The sequence below is a fragment of the Osmerus mordax genome, chromosome 21 (assembly GCF_038355195.1).
Source record: "Osmerus mordax isolate fOsmMor3 chromosome 21, fOsmMor3.pri, whole genome shotgun sequence".
In the NCBI taxonomy this organism is placed as follows: Eukaryota; Metazoa; Chordata; class Actinopteri; order Osmeriformes; family Osmeridae; genus Osmerus; species Osmerus mordax.
Window position 1 is genome coordinate 4781112 of NC_090070.1, and position 13322 is coordinate 4794433.

At 39.8% G+C, this 13322-nt stretch overlaps 2 protein-coding genes across 2 annotated transcripts; one reads left to right on the plus strand and one right to left on the minus strand.

The window, feature by feature from the left end:
• Positions 1-3821: 3821 nt before the first annotated feature.
• Positions 3822-6691, minus strand: LOC136965282 (myelin and lymphocyte protein-like). Its single transcript, XM_067259370.1, has 4 exons — positions 6581-6691; positions 5585-5752; positions 5010-5135; positions 3822-4774 (listed from the first exon to the last, which is right to left on the minus strand). The coding sequence occupies exons 1-4, from the start codon at positions 6668-6670 to the stop codon at positions 4700-4702; spliced, it is 459 nt and encodes a 152-aa protein (XP_067115471.1). The 5' UTR covers positions 6671-6691; the 3' UTR covers positions 3822-4699.
• Positions 6692-10470: 3779 nt separating this feature from the next.
• On the plus strand, positions 10471-13189 carry pgap4 (post-GPI attachment to proteins GalNAc transferase 4). Its single transcript, XM_067259444.1, has 2 exons — positions 10471-10558; positions 10980-13189. The coding sequence occupies exon 2, from the start codon at positions 11353-11355 to the stop codon at positions 12544-12546; it is 1194 nt and encodes a 397-aa protein (XP_067115545.1). The 5' UTR covers positions 10471-10558; positions 10980-11352; the 3' UTR covers positions 12547-13189.
• Positions 13190-13322: the final 133 nt, after the last annotated feature.

Sequence of the window (13322 nt, forward strand, 5' to 3'; positions counted from 1 at the left end):
TTTAAGAAAGTTAATTTAATCTGAAAACAGTTTAGCTCACAACGACGTTGGCAACTAAGCCAAAGAGAATCCCACTACATAAACCCAATCATCCATATTCTGCTCCTGCAGTTGACCCAAAGAATGCTGCCTGTCACAATTGCAGGGATGAATACTGATCTTGGCTTGGTGTAATGCTTCAATGCAGCCATGCCTGCCTCCTTCTACTCTCACTCCCTCCAGGACACGAAGCACACAAAAAGCTCAAACTAGATAAATTGCTGGCATTGTTGGTGGGTTTCATAATAATGGGGTACTTTGGTCATGATCATCACACCAGACACTTCCAATAGTCACTTGGGTCTTCCTTAAGATGACAATTACAGTAAGCTATTGAGGAGAATTGGAATGGAAGGGGTAGCTGCCCTCATTAAAACTATATACAAATGCAAGAAACAAGTCAAATAACAATCGGATAGCTGGTAGGAAACCATTGCTTTTACATTTTCTTTATTCTTAAAATATTTATAAAATTCATTTTATATAGTAACTTGGTTCTATAGTCTAATGTGCAGTGCCTTCAATAACGTTCTTTCCCCCTTGATTTTCCTTGCTACTGTACTATGGTGCCAAAAAATGGGGGGACTGTATAAACTGTTTCAATGTTAAAACAAAACAAACAAACTGAAAAAAACCTTTTATAAAGCCTGAAAAATATTATATTTACTGTGCTTTAACAACTTTTAGATTACACATTTAAAACAGTGGAATACGGAAAATCTAATCTAATCTAACATTATGGAGGGCACTGCATGTCACGTTTCGCAAACTATGGCTGATAAGGAGTTGTACACATCATTGCGTTGTACATATCATTTTGCTCTGAAAAGTCTGTAGTCTTTATGTTCCTGTCACTGTTACTGTTATGTACTGTTACATATTTAAAATGTTAGTGTAGGAAGTTACTGTGTGAACCATCCCATGTGGTGTAAGAGTTAGTTTTGTTGTCCATAGCATGTAGACCCAGTTGCTGCTGCGTTGAAAGCTAATGGGGATCGAAATAAAGGAAGACTCTTTTTCTCCAATTGTGTTCCAAGGGCACGGTTACTCTACTCTTTCATGGAGATAGTTACGCATCATCACCAGCTGCCTTCTCCCATGAATTATGGATACCAGATACAGTTCACTCACCTCCCGCCACTGGTCTGTCTTATCCTCTGTTTGGGAGTGTGTGTGTGTATGTGTGTATGTTTGTGCATGTGTTTGTGTATAAGAATGAGATTTTATCTCATTCTGTGTGCCTGCCCCAATTTTTTGACATGTGGGCGCACAGTAAAGTATGTGTATGGGACTGAATGGGATGTGTGCACTTTCAGGTGCTGTATGTCTGAAAGTGTGTACACACACACACAGACACACACACACACACACACACACAGGAAACAAGGCTTTTTTTTACATGAGTAGCCTACACAAGCTCAATGCTTAATTTGCTACCTGTATTTATGGGTTAGGGTTAGGGTTATTTATGATTTGCATCTCGTAGAGTCGTTTTTCCAGTTTCTACTCACAGCCTACAATTTCCTCTCTCCTTCACCCCCACTTTAATAATAGAGAATGAATTTCACCTAAGAGTGTTTAGAACTGTGGTTTTAGAATAGGCCTGTACCCAGTACTGTTTACACACTGCAACCAGCTCAGAGGTTTGCCAGCACACTTTTTCTCCTGAAACATGAAAGGTGGTTAATAAATTGACAATCGCTGAACAGGGGCCCTTTTGTACTTAGTAATTATTTTTAAATGTTGTTCATTCATCTGATGTCAAATCTAATTATTAGTCTGAGAATAATACTGTACTGTATTTATCACAATTTTATAGTGTGGTTTTTAAAGATACTGTAAAGTAAATTCCATGTTTTGCTTCTAAGTACATTATATACGTGTGAAATGAGTTCCTGAAAGCATGTGCAAAGCGCTAAGACTTTGTCACACTGAAATGTGGAGTTAAACCGAAGAACAGTTTCTCTTCCGTTTTCAGATCAGGTTTTAATGGGCGGAGCCAAAAAATGCCCTATCTACGTCATTTCGCCCTATCTACGCCAGATCACTGAATGGCTCCTCCTGCTGTACTGTTATTGTAGCCTACATCAGCTAGCTTCAGGATGTCTCCCACCACCCACAACTGCATCTTCCCTGGATGCAAGAAATCCAGCTGCGCTGCAACGCCATTTAAGTTCCCTATTGATAATGAAAGGAAAAATAGGTGGATAGATTTTGTGAAGAGCCACGCTCATGGAAAGCTTCGGATAAACTCCAACAGCCGCCTCTGCACTGACCATTTCACGGCGGACAGTTTTAACATGGACCAGAGACAGACAGGGTTCACCAACACACGGCTTCTCTTGCAGCGCGGAGCCGTACCGAGCATCGCCCCTCCGGCCTTTCATCCTCCGGTCGCACCTGGACCATCCACCGCCGCCAGCAGTTCATCACTCAGTTCTGTGTGCTTGTTATAATTATACTAGATAACTTTTCCAGAGGTATCTCTGATATGAGTTAGTGCAAACCGCTAAATTGATATTAGGCTACTCGGTGTAGAATGATGGTATTTTGGTGATATGGTAGCTAATGTGTTAGAAGTAGCCTAGTTGGAGAGCTCACTGTCTGCTGTCTCTGGTGTCCATTTTTACTGTTACAGCTCAGGGGAACATTTCATTTATATGCATCTGTATGTTTCACTCATTGAACAAATAATTTCTAATTCTATACGGTTTTGTTCGGCTTGACTTAGCGTCCATTATCTGGGTCGGAGGTAGGCACTAGGCAGCGAGGGGCGGAGCTTCAGCTCCTTCAGGTGACACGCCCCCCCAGTCTCAAGCAGAGAAGACTGCTGATTTTTTCACGATTTCAAAGCCTAATTTAACATACTTGTCGGTGTTATTTTTTCATTCAAATTTGGATGGGTAGTTATTAACACATTATTCTGTGGTGTGGCGAACTTAAAACTCGTTTCCAGGTCCACTTTACAGGATCTTTAGCCTGCAATCTCTTGAAATGCAGTCAAGTGCTCTAAAGACTGAGTTGTACCCTCCTAACAACAATCCTTGTTTCTTTTTTTTTCTTTCTTTTTTTGACATTAAAAAAACAAAAGGTACCCATTACACCTTGAACATTTGAATACATTTACAGGCATGTTGGTACAGCAGACTCAGTTAATTTGAGAATTTAGTATACAAAAACATTTGAGTTCCCTATACATTTCCTAAGAAGGAACAGTGAATACATGTGTCTTCCATCACAACCCCTATTTGGATCTTTTAGATTTATATTTTATGTAAGGAATGCACCTTTGGCGTACGCCACTTAATACTTTATATGCCCTTACATCTGATAGTGACAACATCAGTACACCACCAGTATCAGGGTAAACTGACGATTAGTTAGAACTGGTAAGACCCTATCGTTTTGTTCATTCATGTGACAAAAGTAAATAAATAAATAAATAAATAAGAAACAGAATCTTCATTCTGCCTTGGTTGATTCACCACACAGTGAATACAAAATGTATAAACTTCAAAACCAGGCTTCACCCCAGTTGAAATTAAACCCTATTTGTTGCTCACAGCTAAATACCTTCTCCGAAACTCCTGTCCAAGTTAAATGGCTTGGTTGTGCAATGCACAGTGCGCCAAACAAAAACATGCAGAGGAAATATATTTCAAATGATCATCTATAGAATTACATCTGTGGTACAGTATGTAACAATAATTTTTATACTTATTTACTCTTCTATAATTGTGAAAATCTAAACTACAGTATGTAAAAATGCATCCATATTCTACGTTTCAACATATCTTTATTGTAACATAGCCATAGTTCCACAGTTTCCAAAATAATATCTTTAACAAGCACCAATCATATATAAAACAAGCAAAAAGAAAAGCAATTTGAACATGTTTTTTGTTATGTTATATATCTATTTTGTAAAATGTTGCTAGTTACAGAAAACTATAAAAATACAAAAAAGTTAAATTGCAAATGTTCTTCTTAAATTTAGAAAAATACAATCCATTATTCCTCTAACCATAACTGTTAACTATAATTTGCATCCACACCAACCTGGACGATTAGCTTCTTGCAATGTTGTCTTCCATTTCAAATGCATGGGCACTTAAAATTCCTATGGATTCTGATTGGTTGTCTGTATTTTATAATTCATCAGCTGGAAAGAAAATATTTTTTAAAGTGATCCCAACGATATTATTCTGCGGTATAGTTATTGTTATCATTGAGGTGTGGTATTGTTTTAAATATAGAGCAATTCTTAAAAAGGCATCTTTATAGTTATAGTTATTGTTCTTGGTGTGAACGGACCATTAGCCGCTTGTGTCATAACTGTCATAGGTTTAGAGAAAGGCTTATGGTTGTGCATGACACCTGTGATGCCACTGTTATGACATCATCATGTGATTCACAGGTCAATTAACGGTGTTATTCATGTTCAGTCTATGTGCCATACTTTCCATCATGCTGGTCCACATTGAGGAATCTAATTGTGATGTATTTATAGAAAGATCTCCTCTGAACCTTAGCTTATGGTGCGTAGACAACACTTCTCTTCACTTCAAGTCTTCCCTTGATTTCCAGCGGTTTGTGACCTCACAAAACCAAGAGCTAGAATTGTTCTGGTGTGGGTTAGGGTTAGGGTTAGGTTGTCATTCTAGAAAGACTTCCACCTGATAGCAGATAAGATGGTGTGAATGAAGTAGAGGAATGTGGCCACATATGAAAACACCTGAAAAAGACAGAGAAAACGGTTAACAATTATAAACCACTTGGCTACATTTAGTCATTTAGTAGACGCTCTTATCCAGAGCGACTTGGCTGGCGCTTATAATTAATAGTAGTAGTAATGTTTGAAAACTTCAGGACAAATTTCTGTCTCCTTTAGTAAACTTCTCTGGGCTTATTAGGGTTGACATACATTTCTGAGAACCACTTGTCACAAGTCTTTATGGGAAGCGGCTTACCACTGCAGAGATGTCAAGTTGGTAGTTTTGGAAGGGAATTTCATCTTTCATATCCAGAGTCACTTTGGCAAGTGCAACTGAAGCACTGAGGTAGAAGAAAGCAGCCAGGCCGTGGTATGCAAAGTCCTGAGCCAGACAGAACAGGAAGGATTAGGAAATGGAAAACAATCTGTGGGAATTGAACGTGCAATGAAAGTGCTTGAAACAAAAGCATGATGTTTGAAGGAATTAAGACATCACTCTGGATCTGTGGATTGTACACTTCCAGGCCAAAGTTCCAAAACATCATGCTTTGTCAATCTTGTTTTCAAGTGTATGGCCTTTGTGTATGGCCTTTGTCACATCTACAACCCTGGGGGTTGTAGATGTGACAACTGACACACTGAACAATGACCCCTGAAATTGAATTTGTTTTTCTTCTGTCTCTAAAACAATGCGTTACCCCACATTATTATTGATTAATTACTGTGTTGAAGTTTAAGAAAAACGCAAGACACGGCAAAACACAAGTCTCAATATCTACAGCAGGTCAAATACTGTACATATTGTGAGAATCAATACTTAAGGAGACTTACCGCAGCAGCCCACTTCCCACTGTTGTGATGCCCACCGCAGGCAAATACCAAGAGCCAGATGAAGGTCATGACAAAACAGAAGACTGACACGAACATCACCCAGCCCTGGGGGTTAGCGGGCACCACTAGCGTGCATGCCACCAAGATCCATACCAGGCCTCCGAAGATCTGAAAGGCAGTGTGGCAAATAGTACAGGATGAATAAACAAGTAGATATTATTATTCATTCATGATCAATGTGGCTTGAAAATAGAAATATAATGGAATTGAACATAATCATTTTAACCACTAAAGTGTAAATTAACATGGTCTTCGTCAACTGTTTCCTTTAATAGCCCTGCTGGTATCCACACTTAATTATCAACCCAGTCAGAACTTAGATGGTTAACCATACACACTATTGCGCTAAATATTGTTGCTGCAGGATGACTCGAGTGGACTGGGGGATCCCCTCATCACGCCATTTGCAAATTATATACTGTATTTTGCATGCATCCCGTGGCACCATTACACATAGGCTATTATACAGGTTTTTATATTTAAAAATATCCAAGCAAGCCAAATGCATCTACTCCCTTTTTTAAGCAAAGCACATACTAGTTCACCAGAAATCATCCGTCAGCTTCAAAGCGTATGGGTTTACGATTGAATGTCTGATTGTTATCATTGCATTACTTGTTTAATTCATCATAACAAGTTGCAATAGTCAACTGTTAGTATAGGCCTACGGGCTGCCTGTCAGTGTCTACAAACTGTTGGATCTGGCCTATGGTGTGGAACGAAAACTCAACAGTATAGCTACATGAAAAGCGGGCAAAATATAAAACCTATAACCTGAAGCAAAAACAAAATATTGTCGTGGGGTGAAAAGTCAAATTTCCCAATTTTTCATTTAGCGTTCCTCAGATGAAATCCATTGCTACAGAGCATGCTCAATTGCATTATAATGATTTAGTGTAAATTAGCTAGGCCTACAATTAAAAGTAAAAAACTTACAAGCTCCGGAATGTAAAGAATGTCTGGAATAGTTGTGCATATCCCTACTCCGCTCGGCAAATTCCCTACAGTCGCAGTATTCGATGCCATGGTTGCGCTCTTCTGCTCACACACCTGAATGAACTAACGGTTGAACAGGTGCGCACGTCTTAAGAACCTACAGACTAGAAAAACCTGCTTTACCATCACGACACACCCGTAAAAGAAATGAATACTTTTGTCTTTAGGTTTCAGATGTTATCGATCATCAATGTTTTCTGGAGTTCGTTTAAAGTTGTTGTGGAAACTGCACGTATGAATTTTTGACCAGGTTGACTCATTAAACACCGCACCCTCGAAAATTGACTTTTCCACGTTTTGGGAGTGGGACACATATGTAGACTACGTTCAGAGTCGTCTATGATAGTCCACAACTACACTCATTAGTTGAATGATAGTGTTCTATTTAATGATCTAAATACAACACAAGTATTAACAAAAACTACGTTTCATGTGGTGAGTTGTGGTTTATGAAAAGCCTAAAAGCAAAGGAAAGTCAAATGACCACCACAACCCAAATTATGCACAAGCAATATGTTATGTGATGAAGGCAGACCCCGAATAGCTACCCTACTGGTGTAATAGTAGCTGTGTGCTGGAATAAAGCTTGTTTGTGGATTAATTTAACAATCATATTGTGCAACAGTTGTATAGAAAATATTGAGTTTGCCTGTATTAGCATGGGATCCTGATCCTGTATTTGGTTTACCTTATCCAGGACTTGCTATCCTTCCTCAAAATGAAGATACAAAGTCCACAGAGACAGACAACTATTGTTCATAGCACATATAAGGAAACTGGTTTCCACTAAACTGCAGCTCAATGTTTGATGTGTGCTCATGTTAAAACCAGTTTTCTCTGATCCTTGATAGAGGGCTCAGAGAAGATTGAGACACATGGCGATGCCTATGTTACCTATACAGTCCATGGGGGGAAAAAACTTTCTGAAAGATGTTCCTGGAGATTCAATTAGCCTGATGTTTTATGTCACTTATCTGTCTGGCTCTTTTCAGAAATTGAAAATTGTCCTAGACAAGGATTGTGACAAAAGTATTGCCAAAAGTTACAGTCAATTGGACCTATATCCAATCAATTAGAAGAACGAATTGAGATGAAGGCATACGAACAACACTTTCCTTCTTATGAAGGGAACCTTTGGCACTTTCCCAAAATGCTACATGATCTGTGTGTCAACATGAGCAGTGTAAATATAGCTCTACTATGACATGATTCGACAAATAATTCTGTCATTCAATCATGTAGAATATTGATACTATACCATATTTACAGAAACTATTGAAAGTGAATTGCTACCTCTGATATAAATGTTTCTCACCCCCCTTGGTTTTTAAGCATCCAGCATCTGTAGTAAATAAAATCCCTACGGCTATATCTGCAATTGTTGCCTTTGTAAAAAAAATACACTTACAAATGTCTTTCAATAATCTGCATTGTACGAGCACACTTTGCAGTGAGGGATTGAAGGACAGATGAAGGAAAAGGCAACAATGAAACAGGACTAAGATATCAGATGTGAAAACGTTGATACTGTAGAACCTTCTAATTCTAAACTCATGTTGTGGTACCACCATGACAACCAACTGCAAAAAAACAAAAAAACAAACAAGCAAAAAAAACATTCTGTCTGACACAGTAAATTCTGTAGGACTATGTATGCATGGCAGACAACACAAGTGTGCACTCAGTGCAGCCTGAACACCACAGCCATGGCAACAACAGCCCTATTTTGGCAGGATGGGACAGTTCATCAGCCTGTGTCTGTAAGACAAACACCTTAGACAAACGGAGAGTAAGGTCCGGTTACCTTGTTGTGTCACATTATCTGTTCTCCATGGTGAGTGTAGTCACTGCGCTAGGACAATTACTATATCAGTAACCTAATTGTTACTTCTTTTTTTATAGGTTATGTCTATGTCTAAAGTTTCATGATGTGTGTATAAATCCCCTCTTCAGAACATATAGTAGGCCAATTATGTGCATGGCATGTATTTGTGGTGAAATTTAAAAATAACTCTTCTACTAGACTGGTTCACACAGTACTGTTGTCTTTCCTATGCCAAGTTGAGGTATAATTATGTAATGTATTTCATTGTCTCTATTACAGGGATCACAAGTGGGCACCATCCCTGTACCCACGATGCAGTAGGTCACATTCCCCCGTCTTTGTGTCACCGGGGCACTTTTTCTGCCTGTCAACCGTTTCTATGGGATCCAGTTTCCGACAAAGTGATGTAACCCAATCCTTGACAAAATTCCATCCTTTTTCTTCTACTATATTTTCCTTTCTTTTGTTTCCACGCTGAGTTGATAAGATAATAGTTTGGTGTCTGAGAATTGCTCTTGGTTTCTGTTGACGTCAATTCAGTTGGCACATTCAAAGATGGCACACTGTAGGCTACAGCGCAATGATAACGCCCAAACAGATTACATTTAACATATTTATATATAAACATGTATGTATAGTCAAACCTTGTAGGCCCTATAGGTTTATGTCAACTAAAGCGGTGCATGATAGTCTGCTCAGGAGAACACAGACAATACTGTAACAGTATAATCAAGGACCTGAAGCCTCTGAAAAGGCACAGCTATAGGATTGGAAGCAGTAACCTTTTGATGACCTGCGCACGTCATGAAAACAAGTATTTTGTAGTAGGACATGTTGTGAGTGCCAACCAAAGTTACATAGGTTGTTTGTCTGCACAGACTTGATTTTGACATTGATCAAATTTAATCCTACAATGCGCAACGACGGTGACGGATGTACTTGTGTGTAGGGGTGTGAAGGAACATGCTCTTCTGAGTGAACACAATAAGGTTTCTTACACGCATTATGAATAATTACTGGTTCAGCATTCCCAACGTCCCCACAATCACGCCTCTGATTATCTGTCTTTTGCTCTCAAATGACGTCTGAGACACCTTATCACTCAGATGTTCACTGAAGCTCAGCAGTTGCAACCGGGGAGATGAGAAAAAATGCATTCTTCAGATATAGATATAGGGAGTCAGGTGGCTGAGCGGTTAGGAAATCGGGCTAGTAATCTGAAGGTTGCCGGTTTGATTCCTGGCCGTTTCAAATGACGTTGTGTCCTTGGGCAAGGCACTTCAACCTACTTGCCTCGGGGGAATGTCCCTGTACTTACTGTAAGTCGCCCTGGATAAGAGCGTCTGCTAAATGACTAAATGTAAATATAGGCTAGATTGTTTTCGGAACACCCTTTCAAAGAAACTACCTAGGAACCAATTACCCAACATAACATTCTGTCTACCCATTAGGCATTTTGCCCATGATGATAAGCAGGGGCAGTTATGGGGGGCGGTTATGTTAAAGTGAAGAAAACTATACGACAACAATAATGTTTAATGTAACTGGCCCCTCTAAGAGTATAACTACCCCTCCCTCTGTTGAAATGCTTTAAAACCTCCCCTAATGGTTTAGAACCTCCCCTAATAGCAAGGGTCGGTTCAATGGAAGTTTGAACTGGTAAAGCCACATTACTGACTATTACTGACAGAGGTGATATCTTCTGTGACTGTGACCATCATCCCACGAAACAAGACAGAATGATTTCAGGTGACCTGTGCTCAAAAACAGACTATCCTGAAGGTGAAGCTTGTCTGATTTAGACACAAGCCGTAATGCTTGTTGTTCTCATTAGACCCTTGGGTCATTAATATGGTCATGAACATGACCGCTGATCATCTGTTTATGATCTACATAGATTTATCATCTCTCAGTTACTATATCTCACGGAATGATACACTAGCATAGTAAAGACTGACATCTAGTGACAACATTTGTCACTACATACATTTAAAAACATTGTACTAATCCAACCAATACGGTAAATGCCTGCGCTTCTACAACCGTACTGGAAGGAAGGAAAGCGCGAGCAACCAGCTGTAACCACAGATCAGGTGAGCAATGTTTCTTGTGTGTTTATGCTCTAGATTAGATCAAATTGGCCTAGCGTCCATGTTTTCCCTGAACTATATTTAATAAATTTCCACAGACATGCTTTATGGCTTATTGGCTGTAGTCTGTGTTTCATTCTGTTGACACGATTTTCACTCAACGCGTTGCTGAATCGCCATAGGCAAAAGTGTTTCACAGAAGTAACTAGCTATTTAGACGGAAGTAGCCTTTAAAAGATTATTTACGTTAGTTAACATTTTAATTGTTACAAGAATAGCTTAGAAGTTACACGAGGGGATATCGAAAATGTGTGGGGCTAGATGTGTTCACGGAGCAATTTTGGGTTTATGGACATCGATGCAAACGTTAAGTGGCAACAGTTGAGCTAACGTCCAACTCAATGTATCCATTCTCATCCCGCAGATTCAGTTAAGACATGGACATAACCTCCTCATGGAAACAACAGCTTCTGGGATTTGGCAGTGGAATTTAAGATAGATAGAAACTTTATACCTACCCCTCCTTTCACCTTTGGACACCCTTATAAGCCCAACGCCATATTATGTTACACTCCTTTATAGCTCTTTGTTTGCTTTTGATTATTAATCATTCACTACCATGTATGGCTTGCAAAACACCTGTTTACACATCCAGGAAACTGAATGGTTGTTGCCAAACCAGTTTTGTAAATGGTAGACTGTACTTTCTAAGTTACACAAGAATGCACTGAAGACAACCTAAATAACTTTTATCCTATCAAATTGTAATCTTCCACCCATACTCTAATCCTTCACAAATGCCTCGATGGAAAGCTATTGCAAGCCAGCATTTGCGTTGGTCCAGCCCTGTTGCTCAGGGACTAGTCCTAAGCGTTGTTACATTTTGCATCATTCTGCCGCTAGTGTGCCACAGAATGCTGTACTCGTATTATTTCATGAAATCCTTTTACTTGGATTCCTTGAGCGATGATGTGTTACAAAAGAGTTATGAAAGGGGGCAGAATGCTTTGCAATATTGGGAGGACAGCTCTACAAAGTCCTCTTCCGACTTCAGAAACATCGCCAAGGAACCTGAGCTGTTGGTCACCGTGGTTACAGCGAGGCGAACTGAGGGGAGGAACTTCCACTACCTGCTCCAGGTGATGCAACAGCTAGCCAGTCTCCTGAGAGGCTGTGAGGGGCAGAAACAGTGTGCAGAGGTGTTGGTCTGTGACGTGGAAAGTGGTCCCCTTGACAACGAGGATGCTGCCTTACTGGAGAGCCAGTTCCGGGTGGTGCGGCGCTCCCCGGAGGAAAAGTGGAGAAGCAGAGGCCACGTGAACACCTTCGAGAGGGAGAAAAGAGACTATGTTTTTTGTCTTCGAAAAGGATGGGAGCTGGTTAGACCCAAAAATGTTGTTGTCATTGAGGACGATGCCTTACCTCTAAGCGACTTCTTCCCTGTCATAAAGAACTTGCTTTCTCGACGGTTTGCGCTCCACACACTTTACATTAAGCTCTATCATCCTGAGAGATTGCAACGGTACTGGAACCCAGAACCATATCGCATCCTGGAATGGGTTGGACTAGGACTAGTCGGGGCCACGTTCGTCCTCCTAACCTTGCTGCACTGCAACCCTTTCTCTTTCACATTCTCCTTCTCTGCCACCCACATCCTTTTCTTCACCTTGTACTTCATGGCTGCTATCGAGCTCACCGGCAGGCATTATCTTCTGGAGGTCCGGCGAATATCACCCCACCTCTACGCAGTTTCGCCGGCCACCGAGTGCTGCACCCCGGCTATGCTCTATCCTGGTAACTCCTCCCTCAGAGCAGCAGAATACCTAGATGGATCATTCTGCATCAAGGGCAATGCTAAGGATATGGTCCTGTATCAGATGGCCAGGACCATACCTGGGGAGAGAGGTCACAGCCTCGAACCCAACCTCATTACCCATATTGGTGCTTACTCCTCTGTACGCTCCAACCCATCCAGGCCCAGACTTCTATGAGTAGGCTTTTCGGAAAACAAACGCTCTATCCTTTCCCTTATGCACTAATGTAGGCCTACGAAGATTACACTAATCTCAGCAATATATTGCCAGTTTCCACCACACCTTTTGAAAAGGAAGGTGGGTGGCTACTATTGCTGTTCATCTTCTTACTTCAGATATACATGAAGTGACCAGTGCTCCAAGGTCTAGTGTTTTTTTAGTTTTTTTTTACCATTAACCATTGTGCAGGGAGATGTATGTTAGCACTCCATACAGATCAAAACTAGATCTAATGTCAGTGTCTAATAACATACTTTGGAATATTTTACGCTAAATGAATGCATTTTAAGCAAAATGTAAGTAGATATCAGTGCTGTACTTGCCACAATTAGTGAGATTATCACTGGTTTTAATGAATGTTTGAATCAAACATGCTGTAGCCTAGTATCTCTATATTTATTGATTTCCTCTATGTAAGACATCTTTGTACTTTTGACTAAATGTTTTTACTGATTGATTGCCCCTTTTCCAAAAAGCCTAAATCATGTAGTTTAATGTTTAATTATGTAAAAAAAGTAATATCTTCTTGGCACCTTATCATTTATTGAGCACAATGTACACTTTTAACTATAGCCTACCATTAAAAGCATTGACACATTTATCATTGGATTTTTTTTCAAAATACAATTTACTTTTTCCAAACACTGACCATAAGAATGTTAATACTCAAAGCAAGTAAATACGTTTAAAAAATGTTTGGATGAGTTTCTTTGTTGATTGTTTATTGTCTTGGT

Bases quoted from the DNA above. Each gene is read 5' to 3' on its own strand.
- pgap4 (XM_067259444.1), top strand. From the start codon at position 11,353: ATGCCTCGATGGAAAGCTATTGCAAGCCAGCATTTGCGTTGGTCCAGC.
- LOC136965282 (XM_067259370.1), bottom strand. From the start codon at position 6,670: ATGGCATCGAATACTGCGACTGTAGGGAATTTGCCGAGCGGAGTAGGG. The intron at 5,753-6,580 runs GTAAGTTTTTTA...ACTGCCTTTCAG, and splicing joins TTCTTTACATTCCGGAGCTT to ATCTTCGGAGGCCTGGTATG. The intron at 5,136-5,584 runs GTAAGTCTCCTT...TGTCTGGCTCAG, and splicing joins GTGGGAAGTGGGCTGCTGCG to GACTTTGCATACCACGGCCT.